Below are 18140 nucleotides of genomic sequence, written 5' to 3'. Positions count from 1 at the left end.
GCACCGCTTCACGAACATGGTGCCAACTGCTGTCGCTTCTAAACAACCAGAGTTTCCGGATAGTTTCACAGCCCCTCAACCACCCCATTTTCCTTTTCTCTTTCTAGTTAATTAAGAATAGAACAAAAAAAAAAAAAGGACTGATAACATCAGTAAAAAAGTATAGGGCCCGCCCTTTCTCAAGGCCAGACGTGGGAGCCACAGCAGACAGCAAGACAGACGTGGTCCTCCCGAGGGCAGGCAGTGATCTGGTGGGAGGAGAGAGACGGCCAAGTCGTCACCACAGGGGCCATTTAACATTGAGATTGTTACCAATGTGCTGAGCCCGAGGGTGCCAGGGGCCGGAAGGAGGCTGCTTTAAACCCGGTGGTCAGCGACGGCATCTCTGAGCAGGTGACCTGTGAACAGAGGGTGGGCCCGTTGCAGGGATTCTCCATCAGGGACGATTTGCCCCCCTGCAGACCTTAGGCGATGTCTGAAGAGGTTTTTGGCTATCTGACTGGCCTGGGGTCTGTGCTGCTGGCATCTACAGCAGGAGTCCAGGGTGCTGCTGACCACCCTACGGGGCGCAGGACGGGCCCACCCCCACCCCAACGGAGAATCATCTGGTCTATCGTGTCAGTAATGCCGGGGTTGAGGAACGCTGACATTTTGGGCTGGATGATTATGGGGGCTTCTTGGCTGCAAGGAGTAGATACTATATCTGGCTGACTTTGGTGGAATGGAACTTACTAGAAGAGTAACTGGGAGGGTTGAAGAGAGGGCTGGGCCAATGGGGGCTGGGATGCTGGGACTCTCAGGCCAGGCGGCTGCTGCCCTGAATCCCTTGCTGTGGCCAGACAGAGCCCATGCTGCACGCCTGGCATGGTGGGTGCCAGTGCTCTGCCTTCCTGCGTGTCACTGCATCCCTGGGCAGTGGAGTGGCTGAGCCTCTGGTGACAGGGCTGTCACTTGGCCACCCAGGGCAGGGAAAGGGAGCTGCTCCCGGCTCCGGCTTCTGTCGTGGCGGGTGGGGGCCTAGCTCCCACCGACACACACTCAGCCACAGATTCCCCCAGATGTGGCAGGGAGTCCGGATGCTGTGTAGCCTGGAAAATGACACGTGGAGACATGAGATACACACGCAGGTAAAGATGAAAACACCTGCGCTCTGACGTCTGCAGTGACCACTGTGCCTGTGCTGAGACTCACCCTCCAGCCTTCTCCAACGCACACGCTCGCAGTACCCTGTGGAGACGCTTTGACGACCTGGTTTTCCAACTCCAGGGCGTGTGACCCCTTCTTTGGTGTATTTCGACAGCACAGCTGTTAAGAGTTCACGCATGGACCGTGGTGTCCGGGCTTCTCTCTCCAGGTTCTCCAGCTGGAGGCAGCAGAGCAGCAGCGCCTGGCAGTGGACTGAGGGTCGGTCCTGCCCAGAGTCCTCCTCTCCTCAAGATCCCCAGTGTCATGTTGTCGCTGTCGCTGGCAGCCACGGAGAGGACCTCTGCCAATCCCATCCAGAGCAGCACGTCCAGCAAGTTTTGTTTCCCATTTCGAGGGAGAGGGATCTTTTCATTCTATTAATAATTCCTTAGGAAGAAGCTGCAATAAATCTCGTGTGACTTCTAAGCCTTCCTGCGCAGCGTGTGCTTTCCCCGCCCCGTGCTGCAGCGGTGGCTTGATGGGAAACCTCCAGGCCACCGGTGGGCTGCATCTTTGCAACAAGAACAAGGACAGCAGCTTCCTGGCCGAGAGGGGGCTTCCTGAGCAGAAAACGGAGGGGAGGAGCCCTCTCCTCCCACCCACATCCACCTTCCAGTAGTGTCCCTCAATAATAGGGTAGTGTCCCGAGTTAGAGGGCAGTGTCCCTCCAGTGTAGGACAGTCACCAGTGACAGGGCAGTGGCCCATCAGCTGAAGTCATCACCACAGCTCGGCCAGGGAGAAGGTGTGGCTCCTCTCTGGCTGTGTGCAGGTTGCTGAGGGACCCTGGGCTCTGTCCTAAGTCCCCAACACCGAGTGGACCAGCCTCCTTCCTAGAGAGGGGAACGTCCCCTGGCATCAAGCCCAGAGCTTGTTCGGAGTCTCAGGAAGCTGCTCACACCATCCTGAGAGCTGAGATGAGCAGGAGCCTGTCCCCTCGCCTCTGGGAAGCCCTCCGAGTGTCTGGCTGACATATGTCACTCAAAGGACAAAGCGGCCTGAGGGCATCCCAGGGAGAGCGCAGGGCTCCCTGCACATGTGTGACAGCCCCAGCCAGGGGAGTTTCCTCCTGTTCTGCGTCATGGGTGCGTCCAGTCCAGACCAGCTCCCAGCAGCATTAGCCCAGAACGTTCTACCACCGAAGCAGACAGCAGCCACAGACTACACGTGACTGTGCTCCAGTAAAACCTTATTTATGGGCATGGAAATTTGAATTTCATATAATTTTTCATATCACAAAATATCCTTCTTTTAGTTTTTTTCCAGCCATTTACAATGTAAACCCGTTCTTGTCTCATGAACCATCCACAAATAGGTGTCAGGCGGGATGTGGCCTCTAGCCGTAGTTTGCTGACGCCTAGTGGTAAAGGTGGCCGTGTCACCTCCTTGTGTGTGGGCTTTATGAGACTTCACGCAGCCACTCCCTGTGGAGCGCTCAGAGCGTGTTTGGCACGTTGAGGTGGGTGCCAGGTGTTCCTGTTAATGTCTCTGACTTCTGCCCCTCCCTTGATGTCCTGCACCCGAAGGACGCCTCCCCCGTGTTCCCTGATTCTGCCGAGCACCCCAAATCTATTTCCTCCTGGTTATGCGCGTGAGTTGACAACACGGAGCTTGGTAAGATTTCACTTGGATAGGGCCGTGGGAACAGTTCTGAACGATGAGTTCTGAGTGGGAGGCCCGTCAGGGGCCCTATTTACTGGTTTGACTCCTTCCGGAGCCTCCTTCCTGCTCTGCCCAGCAGTGTTGAAGGTGGCAGCTGTTCCATCAGCCCGGGTCCCTAAGTAACAGCAATATCTTGCAACAGATACGGAATGTGAGTAAAACACAAAAACTCAAAATAAAACAAAATAAAAACAACCGTGCTGTTTTAAGCCACCTTTGCTGTGGTATACCCGTCCTTGGGGCTAGGCCACTTCTGTAAGGAGCTTCGAGGCTGCTGGCTTCAGTGGCTGCTCCGTTTTGGACTTTTGTGCTTTAAGATAAAGTGTCCTGTCTCTCCGCGCTGTGCAGCCCTCATGCAAAGATGGCACAAGTCACTCCATGGATAATTGGATGAGGATGTTGGGGTGGGTAGGGGACAGAGAATATGTGTGGGCTAAAATTGGGGGACACCCCACTGGAGAGTCTCGTACACAGAAGCTGCAGGACTTAGGCATCAGGAGTCCCCGTGGAGACGTCAGACAGGGAGACAATGGTGGGTTCCGTGACCGAGCAGTGGCAGCGTGGGAAGAAGTGGTGGACAGGGCAGGTAGGAGGACCCTGAAACCCCTGGGCAAATGGGGTCAGAAAGAGAACGGGGCAGACGCCTCGCTCTTACGTGTGGGGCCAGCCCAGGAGCCGCCTGCGCGGGGAGGTGGGCCTGCTCCAGAGAGTCTGGTCCCGGAGAAATCGCTCGGGCTTCAGACCACCGGCCCTCTTGGGAGCCGTGGGGGAGAGTGGGCCTCCGTGTTATCAGGACCATCCACGGGCTCTTGTGTTTTCCTGTGTCAGGCTCTCTGGCCACCAGGAGTGCAAGCGTGGGCTCGGGAGCCATCTCCCCGTCTCTGAGGTGCCCTCTGCGGGTCCCCTTCTGCCTCTCTCCCACCCGGCCCCCAACTCTGCTCAGAGTCATCCTCTTCTGTGACCTCTTCCTGCACAAACCTCTAAAGCACATTGTCACAATGTGCCCAACACCGTGACCCATCTTCTCGGGTGATGTCTGAGACTTGAAATACCTGGTACATCTTGGGGCCAAGCCATATTTGAGGGCCCTGCCCTAAAACATCCCTTGAAGTCAGCCCGGTAGGGTGTCTTTCCCAGGCCACCATACTCCGTTTGGGTCCCTGCTCCTCAGTCCACATCCTGACCCTCCCGGATGCTCTGTTCTTCCCTCTCTTCCCCAGTCCCCACCCTCACACCCCCAGCAGTGACCAGCCATGGGCCCCAGACACAGCACTCCCAGGTCTGTGCCGGGGCTTCCGGGGGGGCCCCAGAGGGTCGGCGGGAAGGGCAGGGCTCACTGCACCCGAGGAAGTGAGCCGCACCGCAGGGTGCTCAAATCACGTTTTCTTCTTAGAGACGTATCCATTTGTGCCACGGATGGCCCCAAGCTCTGAGAGAGAGACAGCAGAGTAAGGGAGATGGGGAGATAGAATATCTCTGGGCAAGCTCCTCCTGGAGAGAGGCAGCTCAGAAATAAATGACGAAAGTCTCAACCCACACACGCTGGAGGTTCTGCCCGTGGATGGCATCAACGCGGCCTGACCCAGGCTCCTGGGCTCCCTGAGGGGCGAGCGGGTCCAGACGTCACTCTGTCACACTCTGCACCTTCCCCCCGGGAGTTTCTCCACTCTGTCCAGGTTCTGTCCTCAGTTGGAGGAGATTCTTTTCCAGGGACTAGGAACATGTATGGTTGTTGAGGCTCATGGCTCCCAGCATCAACTACTAGGAGAGCCCGGTGAGAAAGGGGAAGGAAAGGCGTGTTCCTTACTGTCTGTGGAGAGGACGGGGGTCGTGCCTGCCCCAGAGCACAGGTCACATCTCTACCGTGGGGTCCCCGTGTCAACACCCAGGATTCTCCCTTTTCAAATCTTCTCAAACTCCATGGCGGTGGTTCTCAAATGCTTTGGTCTCGAGACCCCAGAGCATTTGCTTATGGGGTCTGTATCTGTTGACATTTGCCATCTTAGAAATCAACACTGAGAAATTAAAAAATATTTACTCTATGCAGTCATTTAAAAATAAAAATACTAAATTGCATGTTAACATGAAATAGCATGTTTTTCTGAAAAAAATACATTTTCTAAAACAAAACATTTTACTGAGAAGCGTGACGTTGTTTCACTTGTTTGGCAAATGTTTTCAGCATCTGGCTCGTGGGAAGACAGGTGGATTCTCCCATCCGTCTCTGCGTTGGATCTGCTGCAAATGTTATTTTGGTTGAAGTATATGAAGAAAGTCTGGCCTCACACAGATATGTTGGAGGATAAGGAAAGAGGATTTTTAACAGCTCTTTCAGATACTCTTTGAAATTTGAATTATTCTCCCTTGAAATTACACCAACACTTGACAACTGGTAGTTTCTTAAAGGTTAGTTGCAGCGTGGCATCTGAAACCGTATCGGTGAACTTCTCATAATCTGTTATGTTACAATCCATTGATTTAAACTGTACGGCGATTGGATCTTTTAGCCATGTGCGATCATGTCATGCATTAGTTGTTTGGAAAATGCTGAGTCACGAGTTATGCAGCTCTTTGAAATGTTGACACGTTTCATTACAGTCGGCCCTTCATATCCGTAGGTTCCACATTTGAGGATTCAACTAAGCACGGATCAAAAATATTCAGGGAAAAAAAAACAGTGCAAAAAAATACAATGTAAAAATAATACACATAAAAATACAATATAACAACTATTTACATAGCATTTACTATTGTATTAGGTATTATAAGTTGCCTAGAGATGATTTAACTTACATGGGGAGACGCACGTAGGTTATATGCAAATACTACACTATTTTATGTCAGGGACTTGAGCCTCTGAGAACTTTGGTGCTGTGGGAGTCCTGGAACCAGCCCCTCAAAGATACTGGGGGCTGACTGTATAGACTGTATCTGTCTGTAGATAAATCTGTCTACGGATCTATTTATCATATTTGTTTTTTTGTTTTCTTTTGAGACAGAGTCTTGCTCTGTTGCCCGGGCTAGAGTGCCGTGGCGTCAGCCTAGCTCACAGCAACCTCAGACTCCTGGGCTCAAGCAATCCTCCTGCTTCAGCCTCCTGAGTAGCTGGGACTACAGGTGTGCGCCACCATGCCCGGCTAATTTTTTCTGTATATATTTTTAGTTGTCCAGCTAATTTTTTTCTATTTTTTTTTAGTAGAGACGAGGTCTCACTCTTGCTCAGGCTGGTCTGGAACTCCTGAGCTCAAACGATCCACCCACTTCGGCCTCCCAGAGTGCTAGGATTACAGGCGTGAGCCACTGTGCCCGGCCTTATCACATTTGTTAATAGTACCAGTGATCTCACCAGAAAACTCTGAATATTGGGAGGCTGTTATGCTCAAGGTAGCAGATACATGTTTTTCAGAATTTTAATTTTTATTTGAAAGCCCAAATGGTATTATTGGCAACAATAATACCAGTTGTTTTCTTTGAAATAACAAACTCACTGCGTTCACTGGTCCATCAGTCATTCTTTCACGTGAAAATGGAGAGGCACGGAATAAAGAGGCTAGTTCAGTTCTCAGCTCAGACAACTGCGCCGTGCCTTAGCCTGAGAAAATCACTGCACTTTGTCACACCGCAAAAGTGTCCCGTATATACTTCCATAGAGTCACATGGACTATGAAAAAGGCATGGCCTCAAGGGTCCTATTTAATACAATTAAGACTTTTTACTGTTTCATCAAGGATATTCCTAGATAAAGATGGCTTTTTAAAAATACTACAAAGGCGTGAGGATGGCAAGGAACACGATGACTACTGCTGTTACCGTTTGTCACCCTGCCCGGGTTCGAGCTAAGCACCGGCAGCCTTAGGCATCATTGCTTTTGTACCATCAGTGAAGATCTCAACACAGGTGCTCAAGGAGAAACCATGAGAGTCAAAAAAGTCATTTGATGTTTTGAATATTTTAGCACTTTTGTTTCTAAATGTATGTGCAGGGACTATATTAACTCAGTTTTCATGTTTGCACCCAAATCTTTAATGTGATACGTTATTGTGTCATTGGAAAGTGGCAGTGCCAGGATTTCTGGTGTTGACTTGTCACCCAGCAGACATTCGGCAACGTCAACTGTTCACGTCAAGTGAGGTGCTGACATGAAGCAGAGCAGCTCCTGATCAACTGGAGAAGCCACTTGCTACTGCCCTGGAGACTGTGTATGTGACCCTCAGGCCAGTTCTCTCGACCCAGAGTGGATGACCAGGGCACCCCCTGAAGCTCCCTGCATTGGAAGGAGCTCCCCTCGCCACTGTCTTTCAGAGACATCTCGAGTGAGGCTGCCACGCGTCAGTGGGCTCTGTCCAGTCCGCACGTCTGTGAACCACTGGGCCTCACTCCGCTGTGGTCAGCTGGTCATAATGGATGGCCCCACTGTGTGACCAAAGGGCCCCCCTTGGCCAGAGCCTGGGCCAGGCCCTCCCAGGGGCCCATGGGCACCAGCCTAGACTCTAGGACCCAATCTCATCTGAGGTTGGGATCCCACCAGGACTCTGACACTCGTGACCCTTTCTATTTAGCAAAGGCCACTGCCCCACAGTCCTTGATTGAATCAGGACATCTGCCGTGTGGTCCAGGCACAATTATATAAGTACCTCATGCTGACCGATTGTGCCACCGGAGCGCCAAGGCTCTCTTACATTACTCTCTCCTTTCCTGAGACAGGTGGGGAGGAGGAGCGGAGTGGGGGGCTTCTGGCCCAAAGCTGCAAAGTGGGAGACTTGGCAGTGGCGGGAAGAAACTGCAGGAGACTCTGACCCCAGCTTCCTTGGGAGCTGCCTTTGCTCAGTCCACAGGGCCCCGTCCTGGGATTGCTTCCTCCTGGTGTGGCAGCTGCAGCCCCTGGGCAGGCAGAGGACACACTCTCTGCCCCTTTCCCTGCTGGCATTGTCACTAACCGCAAGTTCACCCAACCGCACTGGATGGAGTGACATCCAGAGAGGGCAGGGACGGTAGCTGCTTCGGGGGCAAAGGTCATCCACCGACTTTATTCTCAGGCCCACACCCTCTTCCAGGACCTTCGTTGGTCCCCAGCCAGGGCCACTTCCACAGGACCAGAAGCACAGACCTGTCTGCCAGTCGGAGGAAAACGTCATGGTGACCCCGGCCCCATAAGCAGCTACATCCCTTTCTTCAGAGATAGGATCAGGACCAGGACCTCACCATGGGGGCGGGTGGGGGAGTGGATGTGCCTCCATGGTGGTAGAGAGACACTTTCCCCGGGGACCCCTTCCTGCTCTGTCCTGCGAGGGTTCAACGCAGGCCTCGAGGTCCCTGTGCTCAGTGCAGTGGAGACAACGCTGCACAAGGAGGCGGACTCGGGTACGAGACACGGGGAAGACAGGCACGGAGCGGCTGGACAGAGCCCTGCCCGGACACCGCAGGCCCTGCCGGCAGGGGGCGCTTGGCTCTGGCCGTGATACCTCACCCAGGACCCTTCGCCCACCTTCCCTCCATGCAGGGAGCTGACTCTTCCTCAGGCCCCAGCACCTGACCCTTTGCCCAGCCTGGTCCGGCCAGGAATTCCCTGCTGCCAAGTCTGACCTATGGTCAGATACTGGGGCCTCCCAACTGGGAATAAAGTTGAGAGGTCGTGCTGCTTTTTAAAGGGAAAGCGTTACTGGAATTTGCACAAGAACTGGAAGACTCTGGTAAAACACAGATGTGGGGGCCCACCCCCACCCCCACGTGCAGGCCTCCCTGCAAGACATGCTGCTGTGGTCACCCTCTCAATACACAGATGAGCAACAGTGGCCCAGAGAGGGGAAGTGACTTGTCCAAGGGCACACAGCACATTAGAGCAGAGGAGGAGCAAGAATGCAGGTCTCCTTCCCGTGCAGCCACGTGCCCCCACACTGCCACTGCTGAGCCTAAGGGGCCTCCTCTCCCGGCGCTTTTCTCACTCCACCTTCCTGTGACCCCGACCGGGTCCTGGGATTTCCAGCTGATGCCGAAATAGAGACTCAGGGGACTGTAGAACTTGGGAAAGGAAGAAGAGTGGGGTAAGGGGCAGGGAAATGAGAGGAAGAGGTGAAATCCTTTTGTGGGAAGATGGGGGAGGAATGGGAAGCCGCCCATGGTCAGCTGGGGGCGGGGCTGCTCCTGGAACCTGAACACGTGTACTGACACCCCTTCCTCTCACCCAGTAAGGGCTCGAGCCCCAGGGGAGCCAGCCTCTGGCTTCCCTCTGCAATGGCCGCGTGCCTCAGACCCGGAGGGGCGAGTTAGTTGGTTGGAGAGTGGCAGCTCCCCAGCCTGGGACACAGTTTCCGCTGGCAGCTCCAGACCAGCCAGAGCTCTGCTCTGCACCACCAGGGCTGGTGCTGGTTGGGGCCGGGGGTGGACCGCTGCCCCCAGGGCTGCTCCCAGTGGCTTAAGACCCTGCAGGGGCAGGTGAGACGAGCAGCGGGGAGAGCTACCCGAGACGCTTAGGACCCTGGCTGGGGAAGGCGAGTCAGTCCCGTGGGGGCAGGGCTCCTGGAACCAGGAACTGCAGCCTAAGTTGGAGCTTCCGCACCCCATGTTACCTGGAGAAAAGCTGGACCCAATTCCTGACAGCTTCATCCTGCAGCCACCAGTCTTCCACCCGGTGAGCCGCCGCGCTGCTCTGGAACCTCCTAGGTCTCTGGGCTCCTCCCTTCTGGCTGGGCCCAGACTCCAGGTGGTGGGGTGGAGAGGACCTCGGTCTGGGCCCTGCTTCCCACCGTGCCCTGGGCTCTGGAAGGCCCTCCTGAGCTGAGCACAGGGGCCGCCCTGCTAATTCCCACTTGGGAGTAAATGACTGCCAGCCCCTGGGGCCCTTGCATTTTGAAAGTGGTGATGCCTGGAGCACAGTGCTGTGCCCCTTCTGGCATGGGTGGGAGCTAGGAGGACCAGGGAGCGGGTAGGATCTTTGAGGGGACACTGATTACCTCAAGGGTAAGGGCAGCCTCATCTCCAGCCTGCGAAAGGGAGGGCCAGGTGGGAACTTCCAACTCAGGGAGGGTGGGGGCTTCCTCCCTCCCCCTCCTTCTCAGGTGGTGCCCAGGGCAAGGCAATTACAGGCCTGGAGGAAGCCTGGGACAGTGACAGAACTGAGCCAGCTGAGCTGCGGGCACTCTGCCAGGCAGGGGCTGGGTTCTCCCAGGTCCCCCCAGGTGCCTGAGCAATGGGCAGGAGCAGCGGGCCCAGGTTACAAGGACCCCTTGCTTGGCAGGCTGCGAGCTCCCACCTGGAGGGCGGTGCTGCGGGGTCTCAGCTCTCTCTAGGCGGTTTGGGCTTCTGAAGGTTGCTGGCGGTTGGAGAGACACAGGAAGGCTGACCTTGTGACACCACCAGCTGTGTACCTGCCGCACTGTTCACACTCATTCCGCAGACACCTATGCAGAGCCCCGGCTGTGCATGCAGACGCGAAAGGAGAGGCTTCAGCTTTGAGGGGCTTGTGGGCTCCCGGTGAAAACAGCTGGCGAGTCCCTCGGAGCCAGGGCCAAGCTCGGGAAGCTCAAGGCAGGGGAGAAGCGATTCAGGCCCTCAAGTGGATGATGCTTGGAGAAAGAGTCAGGGTGGCAGAGAGCGGAGGAACAGCCCAGAAGAGGCAGGGAGGTGTGCATGTGTGCGGGTGTTTTAGGAAGGCCGGGCAGCTTCTCCGTGGGGGAAGAGGAGACCGGCAAGGCCACCGTTGGGCGTCTCTCTGGGGTCCATACAGGGTCAGCTCCCAGCTCCCACCTGGTCCATCCCTCACTTCCCAGTTCCTGGGCTCCAGCCATTAGCAGTCCTCACGAAGCGGGGATACCAGGCTTCTGAGGGCCAGGGTGGCATCTGTGGACAGCAAGCCTCGCTGGGGACATGGCGGCCCACTGTGCCTAGGAGCTAGGGAGGAAGCTGGCTGGGGCTCCGACGGGGGAGTAGGACTGAGTTTGGCTTCCCCGGTGCAAAGTGGCTTTGATGTATGACGTCCAGGAAGGGGGAGTCAGCAGAAGACACTATTTCAGAGAAAGCTGGTTTCTCCTGTAAAGACGTTTTTCTGTCTGGGGAGGGAAAGTTGAGTTTTCTTGTTCCACGTCCCTCCCCACTCCCCTGACAAAGGGTCCCAGGCCCTTTCTCCAGCCCTGCACGGATGGGTTTCTCCCCTGTTCAGGTGGTTCCTTACGTCACAACGATTTTTGGCGGCCTGCACACAGGCAAGATGGTCGTGCTGCAGGGAGGGGTCCCTCTAGGTGCACGCAGGTAAGGGGGTGGCCCGGTGGGGGGGGTGGGCTCAGCCCTAGAGACATTGAGCTCGGGGCTCCTCTTTGCCCTCGGAGGTCTGCGGGTCTCTGACCCGGGCTGCACTTTGCGAGCTTCCCCTCCCGCCAGGTTTCAGGTGGACTTCCAGTGCGGCTGCAGCCTGTGTCCCCGGCCAGATATCGCCATCCACTTCAACCCTCGCTTCCACACCTCCAAGCCCCACGTCATCTGCAACACCCTACACGGTGGACGCTGGCAAAGGGAGGCCCGGTGGCCCCACCTGCCCCTGCAGAAAGGGGACAGTTTCCTCATCCTCTTCCTCTTTGGGAATGAGGACGTGAAGGTGAGTGGAAGGGGTGGACATGGGGTGGTCTGGAACTTGTGTCCTTCTACCCTTCCTGGTTCCCCTGTCACTGTGTTGAGTGGCATTGGGGGAGGGAGAGACTGCCCTGGGCCCACATGGCAGCAAGAAAACTCTATGGTGCCTGACCCCAAAGAGGGCACCACTGCCACGGTCATGGGCAGCACTCGGGGAGCACCCGCTGTGTGCCAGGCGCTGTTCTAAGCTCGTTAAGTCCATCAGCTCACTGAATCCTCACGACAATCCACGAGGTAGGTGCTTTCATTATCCTCATCGTACATCCAACCGGGCAGGGGCTGGAGAGACAGAACCTTGACCTCAAGGCTTTGACCTCTGATGTGGACTCCTGCCAGGAGGAGGATGGGAACTTCAGACTTCGCCAGGGGACAGGGCAGCCGGCAGGAGGGGACTTATGGGGGACAGGTTATCACACAGCTCTTGAGCCTCAGTGTCCTCACCTGGATGGAATGCTGGTGATGCCGCAGGTGTGCTGAGAGGCCACAGGAGGGCTGCGGGAAGTGCCTGGTCAGGGTAGGGAGGGGCACTGACGGTGCCTGGGTCCCAAGGCCAGCTCTGCAGCCTCGGGTAGGTTACCCAAGCTCCCCAAGGCTCTGGAAAGTGTACCTACCTGGTAGAATTGGTGTTAAGTTAAATGAGGAAAATCCAGGTGAAAGTGCTTAGTGATGCCTGGGATGTTATTATGAGCTTGATGGCCATTAGCCGCTGCTGAGCCAGACCCTGTCCCTCTGCAGGTGAGTGTGAACGGACACCACTTTCTCCACTACCGCTACCGGCTCCCACTGTCTCGTGTGGACACCCTGGGCATATTTGGTGACATCGTGGTGGAGGCTGTTGGATTCCTGAACATCAATGTAAGTTTCCATGGGGCCAAGGCCGCTGATTTCCGCTGACCCTTGGACAGGTGTGGGACCCGTCCCCCAGCCCAGACCGAGAGACAGAGGGGGCCCTGTACCCCAGTAACAGCCCGGGGGCAGGGAATCCACAGTGTCAGGTGTGGGTGGGGTGAGGGGGAAGGGAGGCAGAAAGGGGCCCCGGAGCCACGGGCAGGAGTCTGCCCCCAGGGCGGCGGTTACACTAAGGACAATGGCCAGGAGGCGAACATCTTGCCCATTAGGGCCAAACAGGCCGCAGCGGCTGTCTCATTCCCACTGACGAGCTTATTCAAAATACAGATTTCAGGGACCCGCCTCCACAGATTCTGATTCAGTAAGCCTGAGGGGGCGCCTAGGAATTGGTGTGTCCAAAATGCCAGGTTTGGGAACCACCGACGAGCCACGTGGGAGGCCTGAGGCCCTCCCAGGCACAGGTGCGGGGCCTTGCAGGGGCCTTGACTGCTGTTCTGTTTTCTCCTCCTGAACAGCCATTTGTGGAGGGCAGCAGAGAGTACCCCGCTGGACACGTGAGTCTCCGGGGAGAAGGGCGAGCAGCCGCACTGGCTGACAGGCTGGTCCTCCCTCGCCCGGCCCGCCTGGCCCCCGCCAGGCCGCTGCTCCATTGCTCAAGGCCAGGCTGCGCTCGCCTCACTGCTGCGGCTGCCGCAGCTCCGGCTGACTCTGCTTGGGTCCCGGGAGGGTCTGGAGTTGGCTCTCCTAGCCGCTCTCCGGGGCCGGCTTGGGAAGACAGATGGGGGTGGGCTGGCTGTCTGGAGGGGCAGGGACCCCGTATTCCTATCAGGAGATGCCTTTCAGTTGGAGCTTTCAATTCTCAGAGCAACCCTGCGAGGTGGCTGGGGTGGCCTTGCAGGACAGAAGGGGAGATGAGGCCCACGTACTTGCCAAGGCCACACTGAGTGAATGTCAGATTCACCGTCCAGTGCTTCCCCCTTATTCTGGAGCTGGTGGACCTCTGAATTCAAGAGGACCCCCCTGGGGCCCCAGTGACTCACCTGCTGCAAGAGAGAGAGAAGCCCCAAATCTCCCCAACTTGTGAGAATAAGAGCGAGAGGTTCCCTTTCACTGAGCAAACGCGCATGGCCTGTGTCCCCCTCTCTTTCCCTGACAGCCTTTCCTGCTGAGGAGCCCCAGGCTGGTGAGTGAGCCTCCCTCCCACTTCCCCCGGAGGTGCAGCCCCTGGCCTGCACCCTGGGGCCAGGAGGGTGTGGGGTGGGAGGCCAGGGAGCCCCACTGGTGGGAAACACGCTCAGCCTCGGGACTCCCCTTCCTCTATAGACAGCTGCAGGCTGCAGGCGGCCGGCAGCTCCAGGCTGAAGCTCCAGCTTCATTTTCCCTTTCTCCTTTCATTCTGCAAACCGTTATTTGGTGCCAGGCTCTCGGGATAGAGGCACGAGCCAGTCCCAGCCCTCCAGGTGCTCACAGGCTGGCGGGGGAGCGGCCACTGAGTGGCTGTTACAGTTCAGGCTGCAGCGAGGGCAGAAGGACGTGGTGCTCATCAGGGCACAGGGAGGCACCGAGCTCAGCCTGGAGGGGCCAGGGGAAGCTTCCGGCAGGAGCGGAGCACAGGGGGCCCTGGCCTGTGCTAGGCGTCTAATAAATGTGCAGAGCTGAGTCTCCTGGCTGCGGGCCTCGGGGCAGAAACGCGCCTGCCCCAGTGCTCCCCTGGCCCCAGGGGCATGTGGCCCTCCCTGAGCCCCCATGAGTGGTCTTATCGGTCATCTCCCCCGTTCCTCCAGGAGGTGCCCTGCTCATGTGCTCTTCCCCAGGGTCTCTGGCCCGGGCACGTCATCGTGGTGCGGGGGCTGGTCCTGCAGGAGCCAAAGGAGTAAGTATCCAGCTTCGGGGGAGGGGCGGCGGCACCTCCATGCCAGCACATGCTCATAAAACACCACCGCTTTTAATCTCCCAGCACCCCGCTTATCTCCCTCCCACAGATAAGGAAACAGAAGGGCAGAAAGGAGCAGTGAGTGGCCCAAGGTCGCAGAGCCCGTGAGAGTCAGGCACTTCTGGGAGCACCTTCCCTGCTGGCACATCTGGTCAGGCCAACTCGCCCCTCGTCACAGGTCCCAGGAAAGGGGCCCCAGAAAAGGCCCTTTGCGGTGCAGGCTGAGGCCCAGCGAGGAGGTCGGTCCTTGGAGGCCGGGACCTGGAGGGACATAGTTGCTAAGTGGACACTGCCCAGCGCCTCCTGCAGGGGGCGCTCAAGCCCAGCCCTGTGGCTCCATCGCAGCCGGACGGGGCCGGCCTTGAGGAAATGCATCGGGTTTTATGACTTTGGCCTCTGCTTACGACACTTACTACCCGGGCACCCTTAGGACAGTTACTTTTCCTCTCTGTGCCTCAGTTTCCTTCTCTGTGAGAAGGAGATAATAACAGCTCCGGCTGCAGGGGTGATGCTCAGGAGCATACCCAGCAAGCAGTAAGAGCTCCACAACTGTGGCTGCCGTCAGAGTTGTCTCGGTGGACGCAGGGGAGGGCAGGGAAGGGGCCCACCCTGTGTTCTCCCTGCTTTATTTTGTTTTTATTTTCTAAGTCACTGACCTCACTAGACCCTGGCGCTGTGTGCTCCTGACCACGCCTGCGAGTTCCGGGGCAGGCATGACACACAGACAAGATGGCACAGGCCTCCAGAGGCAGGCGCCACCGGGCTGGATTCCTGGTTTTGCCTCTTATAAGCTGTGTGGTCTTGGGAAGGTCACTAAACCTCTCTGAGTCCGAGTTTCCCTATTGGAAAAAGGAGGAATATAATCCCAACCCGACAGGGAAAATGGAAAGGTGCTCGTTGGTGGAATGAACACTTCCTTCCCCCAAACGTGGGTCATCACCTAGCTCAAAGTCACAAGGTCATTATTGACATGCATGTGTCCTCAGAAACCAGAATGGTCACGTACATAGTGAGGCACCCCGCTGGGAAAGTGGGGAAGTGGAAAGAACATTTCCAGAGACGCAGTCGAGCCAGATCTTCCTCCAGGAGTTCTCAGGCCAGTGGGACGACACAGCCTGCCTGGGGTCAGGGGATGGCACAGCGGGTCGGGGCTGGACATGGACCTGACCAGCTCCTGGCCACAGTGGGGCTGGAGGCTCCATGCAGTCCACGCTCCAGGGTTCTGGCCTTCCAAGCTCCTTCCCAAAGCTGGAGAGGATCCTCCACAAGTCCCTGAAAGGCCAGCCCAGGACAGGCTTTCCCCCACCTTGCCCTGCCAGCTGCACCGTGCGTCTCCTACGCCCAACGGCTTCCTGCTGAGGAGTCGGTCCACAGCTGCCGCAGGGTAGAGCTTCAAGGAAGGACACCTTGGAAGCTCCCAAGACGTGAAAAAGAATCAGGCTGCCCTATCGGAGAGGCAGGTGCCAGGCAGTAGAAAGAGCCCCAGGACTGGAGTCGTGAGTCCTAGTTCATGTCCCTGCCTGAGGCCCCACAGCTATCGCTGGTAACAGAGCAAGTCCCTCAACTTCTTGTCCTCATGAGTTCAGTGGGCTGCAAACCTCACGGCACAGAACGTGTGGGAGGATCAGGGAAGGCAGCCCTAGCGTCCGAAAGTCACCTCTGCGTGCCAGAATTTCGAGTGTTCACGCACTTGTCCCCAGGTGCGTGCAGCTCTGTGAGACACACACTGCATCACAGAGTGATGCTTGTAAAACTGTAGTTCCGTCTGAGAGCTTCCCGTGTGCCAGCTGCTGTCCTGAGCACTTGACATGTATTAGCTCATTTAATTCCCACAACAACCCCACAGGCAGGGACGGTGTGGCTCTTATCCCCACAGCACAGAGGAGGACACTGAGGCACAGAGAGATCAAGGGACTTGACCAAGGTCACAGACTAGAAAGTAGCAGAGCCAGAGTTGAACCTGGGCAGCCTGGCCCTGACCACTAAGCTATCTGCAAAACTTTTAAGGCGGGACCTGGCACAGAGTTAGCGTTCAACAAGTGTTAGCTACTACTGTGTCCCCACCTCCAGGAGGAGAAACCGAGGCTCAAGCTAGATCATTCCCTCTCCACCCTCCCATGGTCCATCAGCAGATGGCAACCCGGGGATTCAACTTCAGGTTCACCTGAAAGCAAAGTGGACATTTCCACTACTCTGAGCTGTGCTGTGTCCAAGCGTCCAGCCCTGAGCCTGTCCTGAGCCCTAAGCTCTCATTTCTGGAGGCAGAATCCTCCCGCCACTGCCGCCTCCATCGTGAGCAACCGCCTCAGGGCAGCGGCAGCTGGTCCCTCCTCCTTCCTTCTTCTGCCTCTGCAGCTTCACTCTGAGCCTGAGGGACGAGGCCGCCCACTCTCCCGTGACTCTCAGGGCTTCCTTCGCAGACAGGACTCTGGCCTGGATCTCCCCATGGGGACGGAAGAAACTGATCTCGGCCCCCTTCCTCTTTCACCCCCAGCGATTCTTTGAGGTGGGTCGGAGCCAGTGGCCACATCCCTCCAGGATGATGGCAGAGCTGAATTCCCAGAATGATCTGGGAGACTGTGGGTGGATGCTCATGGGGGTGGGGTAAGACGTCCTGGGGCAGAGAGAAGCCCCTGCAGAGGTTCTCAACCCTCCACACTGTTGCCAGAACTCAGATTAATTAATGCGGGTGGGACCCCAGCATCGGCTTTATTAAAACGGCCCCCTAATGATGGCAACGTGCGGGACCACCTCTCGGCAGGAAGCAACCCCAGCTACAGCTGGTGACACTGAGGCCCAGGACTGGGACGGGCCTTGTTGAAGGCTGCAATGGGCCAGTGACAAGCAGGACCCCATCCTGTTCGCTCCAGCCCTGGGTGGCCCCTGGGTCCAGTCTCTGTGTCCTCTGAGGGAGGAGGGTCCCGCAGGGTAGAGCATCAGGACAGTGAAGCAGGGCCTGCCTGGAAGCCCGCCACCCACTGTGCCACTTCCCAGGTGCTGCTCCTGTGCCAGGAGGGAGGGCTGAAGCTGGCGCTCAACGGGCAGGGGCTGGGGGCCACCACCCTGGGCCGGCAGGCGCTGGAGCGGCTGCGGGACCTCCGCATCAGTGGAAGCGTCCAGCTGTACTGTGTCCACTACTGAGGGGACCCTGGCCGGAGAAGAGGAAGGCCAGCCAAGGCCCAGGGTCCCACGGTCCAGCCCTCGCTCTCCCTTCCCCATTAAACTGTCCACCTGTCACCACCGCATCCGGCCTGGCTCCTGGGGTCACGAGCCTGAATCTGCAGGGGCTCTGGGCGGCAGCAGAGGGAAGACATGAGGCCTGAGGCTCCTCCGGCGTTGTCCCTGCCTCACCCGGGAGCTGGGATTTGGCTCCATCTGCCTTCAGGGCCCACTGTGCTCATGGAAGCAGGTTTTGAAGCCCAACAAAGATACTCCAAATACAGTGGCTTAAAGAATTTGATACTTATTTCATTCTTACCTAGCAACTCTGCAGAAAATGGTCTAGGTCAGTGGGGCAGCTCTGCTCCCAGGGACATTCAGGTCTGTCCTAGCTGTTACCCCACCACCCCCAGGGCATCGTCACTGTCAGCCAAGTCCCCGCCTACACTTTCATCAGCAGGCGCTCAGTCTCGCGGTCATGCTACCTGCAAGGGAGGCTGCAGTGCTCTCCACGACAGCCATGCGCCCAACACGATGCCATGACTATAAAAGAGAGGGAGAATGAATTTGTGTGGACAGCCAGAGTCTTGGAGACAGCAGATGCTGTTAATACCCTCGTTTCATAAATCAGGACACTGAGGCTCTGAGTTGCTAAGTCATTTGCCAAGATCACGAGAGTATGTGATGGTGCCAGGATTAGAACCCAGGGATTCGGCCTGCAGAGTGTGTGG

General features: G+C 56.9%; 2 protein-coding genes across 6 annotated transcripts in view; both read left to right on the top strand.

The window, feature by feature from the left end:
* NADSYN1 (NAD synthetase 1) overlaps positions 1-1611 on the top strand; it is a 31492-nt gene extending 29881 nt beyond the window's left edge. For all 4 annotated transcript variants that reach the window (XM_045558209.1, XM_045558208.1, XM_045558210.1 and 1 more), the window contains one exon: positions 1355-1611. In XM_045558209.1, the coding sequence (XP_045414165.1) occupies positions 1355-1402 (48 nt within the window). In that variant the 3' untranslated portion in view covers positions 1403-1611. The remainder of the gene's footprint in view (positions 1-1354) is intronic.
* A 7432-nt stretch (positions 1612-9043) lies between these two features.
* LGALS12 (galectin 12) lies at positions 9044-17683 on the top strand. 2 transcript variants are annotated; one of them, XM_045558206.1, is made up of 9 exons: positions 9044-9474; positions 11002-11090; positions 11220-11433; positions 12204-12323; positions 12833-12871; positions 13474-13500; positions 14102-14190; positions 16606-16756; positions 17245-17683. In XM_045558206.1, exons 1-9 carry the CDS (start codon positions 9406-9408, stop codon positions 17389-17391), a joined length of 945 nt encoding a protein of 314 aa, XP_045414162.1. In that variant the 5' UTR covers positions 9044-9405; the 3' UTR covers positions 17392-17683. The 2 variants fall into 2 exon arrangements, with proteins under 2 accessions (XP_045414162.1, XP_045414163.1); XM_045558207.1 differs by lacking the exon at positions 13474-13500 and having other exon boundaries at positions 9369-9474.
* The last annotated feature ends 457 nt before the right edge of the window (positions 17684-18140 follow it).

Source organism: Lemur catta, chromosome 7 (assembly GCF_020740605.2).
Source record: "Lemur catta isolate mLemCat1 chromosome 7, mLemCat1.pri, whole genome shotgun sequence".
Taxonomy (NCBI): domain Eukaryota; kingdom Metazoa; phylum Chordata; class Mammalia; order Primates; family Lemuridae; genus Lemur; species Lemur catta.
The sequence above is the reverse complement of the archived record's forward strand: the minus strand, read 5'-3'. Positions and strand labels throughout refer to the sequence as shown.